This window comes from Mus pahari, chromosome 19, assembly GCF_900095145.1.
Source record: "Mus pahari chromosome 19, PAHARI_EIJ_v1.1, whole genome shotgun sequence".
NCBI lineage: Eukaryota > Metazoa > Chordata > Mammalia > Rodentia > Muridae > Mus > Mus pahari.
This window is the reverse complement of record NC_034608.1, coordinates 11,737,139-11,739,327: the sequence shown is the minus strand read 5'-3', so window position 1 is coordinate 11,739,327 and position 2,189 is coordinate 11,737,139. Positions and strand designations below refer to the sequence as shown.

Here is a 2,189-nt window from a genome sequence, read left to right as displayed (position 1 = left end):
CCAGTTCCCATTCAGAGAACACATCAATGCACATGAAAGAAAGAAAGAAAGAAAGAAAGAAAGAAAGAAAGAAAGAAAGAAAGAAAGAAAGAAAGAAAGAAAGNCCCCCCCCGTTTCTTTCATGTCCTCACAGGTAGTGCCAGATGCCCTGCCACTGGCAAGGCTAACAAAAAGAGTGTCCACTGTTCAATCTGATTTTATTGAAAAGGAAACATACAAAAATCATGTACAAAAAAAATTAACCAAACATGTACAGAAAATTCATTCCAGTATATCTACAGCAGTGCATGTACAGTAATTTACAGGCTGGGCCGTCCCTCCCCGCTCCCAGACTCCTCCCTCTTCTGAGACTTCCCCCCTCCCTGACTCCCCATCTTCCTCCCCAGCGCTTTGCCCTGGGGACTAAGGCTGGGGTGGCTTCCGCCAATATCTCCCACCCCCCAAATGAATGCCAGTGGTCACACGTGCGCTCTCTAAACCTATGCAATGAGATGGATGGGGATTGGGGGGGAGGGTGGTCCCGGGCAGAGCACAGGATTCACAGTCTGGACCCCTCCTGGACACCCCCAGATGAAGGTGAGGCAGGCATCGGTCACCGCCCGCCGGCGGCTCAGGGAAGATGGCTGGGCACTGGGTTAAGAAGGCCTTCACACGCCCCCCATTCTCTGGCTCCAGGAGGCTAGTAGTCAGGTTTGGCTCATATGCTCTTCACAGGCCCCCTCCTCAGGAGGAGGGGGGGAAGCACCAGGGGCCTGAGGCCAGGCCCAAAGTGAAGGCGCACTGGGGACACCCCCAGCGTCCCCCCTGCAGCTGGAACGGGCAGCCAGTACCAGCAGCCTTTCCTGAGATGGTGGTGGGCGGCAGAGGCGGGCGGCTCGGTCCCCACCCCCTCGGTCGCCATGAGTCCTTCAGCCCTCCCTTCCCTGGCTTTCGGGAGGCCAGGGTCCCCCAGTCCGTCTCTCCATCAGTGCACCCAGGCTGCCCCCGGCTCGAGTGGCTTCCCTTGTCTGCCCCTGGGACAGGCAAGGCTGGCAGTCCAGTATGCTACATGGTGCAGAAAAAGTCCCCCGCGCTGGCCAGGGTGTCAGAAGGCGGAGGGGGTCCTGCCCCCCAAGTCTCCGACGTCCCCCGGGCGGGTGTAGGCACCTAGTTGGGCTCCATTTCTGGGGCTCCCGGATCCCTGGGTAAGGGGAGGAGCCCCATGAAGAGATTGTACATGACCCTCCAGGGCGAGGGTCGGTGTCGATGCTGCTCTTCTTGTCTCTGGGGAGAGAGGGAAGTAGGGATTAGCTTGGACCGGCAGACAGGGGTTAGTGAGCAAAAGGTGTGGGTTCGAGATTGGTCTCAAAACTGAGCGCAACCCTCTTACCAGCTGTCTTTCAGCCCCTCACTCACCAGGGCACACTCTTCCAGCATAGGTGGGAAGGGGCAGGGGCAGAATTCCCATGGCATAGAGCCTAGCACTGACACCCTAGGAATCACAAGGGCTCTAAGGGGTGTGCTGAAACGCCGCCCACTCAAGGTGAGAGACAGGCGTGGTGACTAAATCTGTGCTAGAGCACAGGCTCCTAACTGGAAAAATCAAACCAACCAAACAAAAGGCTGTTGGGACAGGGGAGAGAGTAGGAGTGGCCAGCCGAGCAGCCTTAGCAGCTCTCAAACAACCCAGGAGGAGGGTTGAGAACAGCAGGCTGCCCCAGCAAGTCGGAGAGAAGGTGTCTCTAGGCAATGGGCTCAGGGACACTCTTGTTCTCTCCCTGGTGGTAGAGAAAGTGTGATTTAGCATCTGGAGTTCCTCTGTGATGGCACAGGCCTGTAATCCCAGTGACTCAGGAGGCTGAGTTCAAAGCCTGCCTGAGCTACAGAGTGAGTTCAAAGTCAGTGTGAACAGTTCATTAAGAGTCAGCCTTAAAAAAAGAAAAAGAAAGGAAAGAAGAAAAAAAGGAAAAAGAGAAAAAGAAAGAAAAGAAAGAGAGAAAGAAAGAATGCTGGTTGTGGTAGCTCACATCTTAAATCTTAGAACTTGTGAGGCAGAGGCAGGCAGATCTCTGAGAGTTCAAGACTAGCATGGTCTACATAGTGAGTTCTAGGACAGCCAGTGTTGGAAGGAAGGAAGGAAGGAAGGAAGGAAGGAAGGAAGGAAGGAAGGAAGGAAGGGAGAATAGGTAGGGAGAGAGAGAGAGAGAGAG

The 2,189-nt window shown here is 54.7% G+C and overlaps 1 protein-coding gene across 2 annotated transcripts in view; it reads right to left on the bottom strand.

Moving 5' to 3' along the window:
• Positions 1-180: 180 nt before the first annotated feature.
• The window catches only part of Bbc3 (BCL2 binding component 3), an 8,512-nt gene continuing 6,503 nt past the window's right edge, over positions 181-2,189 (bottom strand). For both annotated transcript variants that reach the window (XM_021219227.2, XM_029531905.1), the window contains exon 4: positions 181-1,263. In XM_021219227.2, coding sequence (XP_021074886.1) covers positions 1,147-1,263 — 117 coding nt within the window. In that variant the 3' untranslated portion in view covers positions 181-1,146. The remainder of the gene's footprint in view (positions 1,264-2,189) is intronic.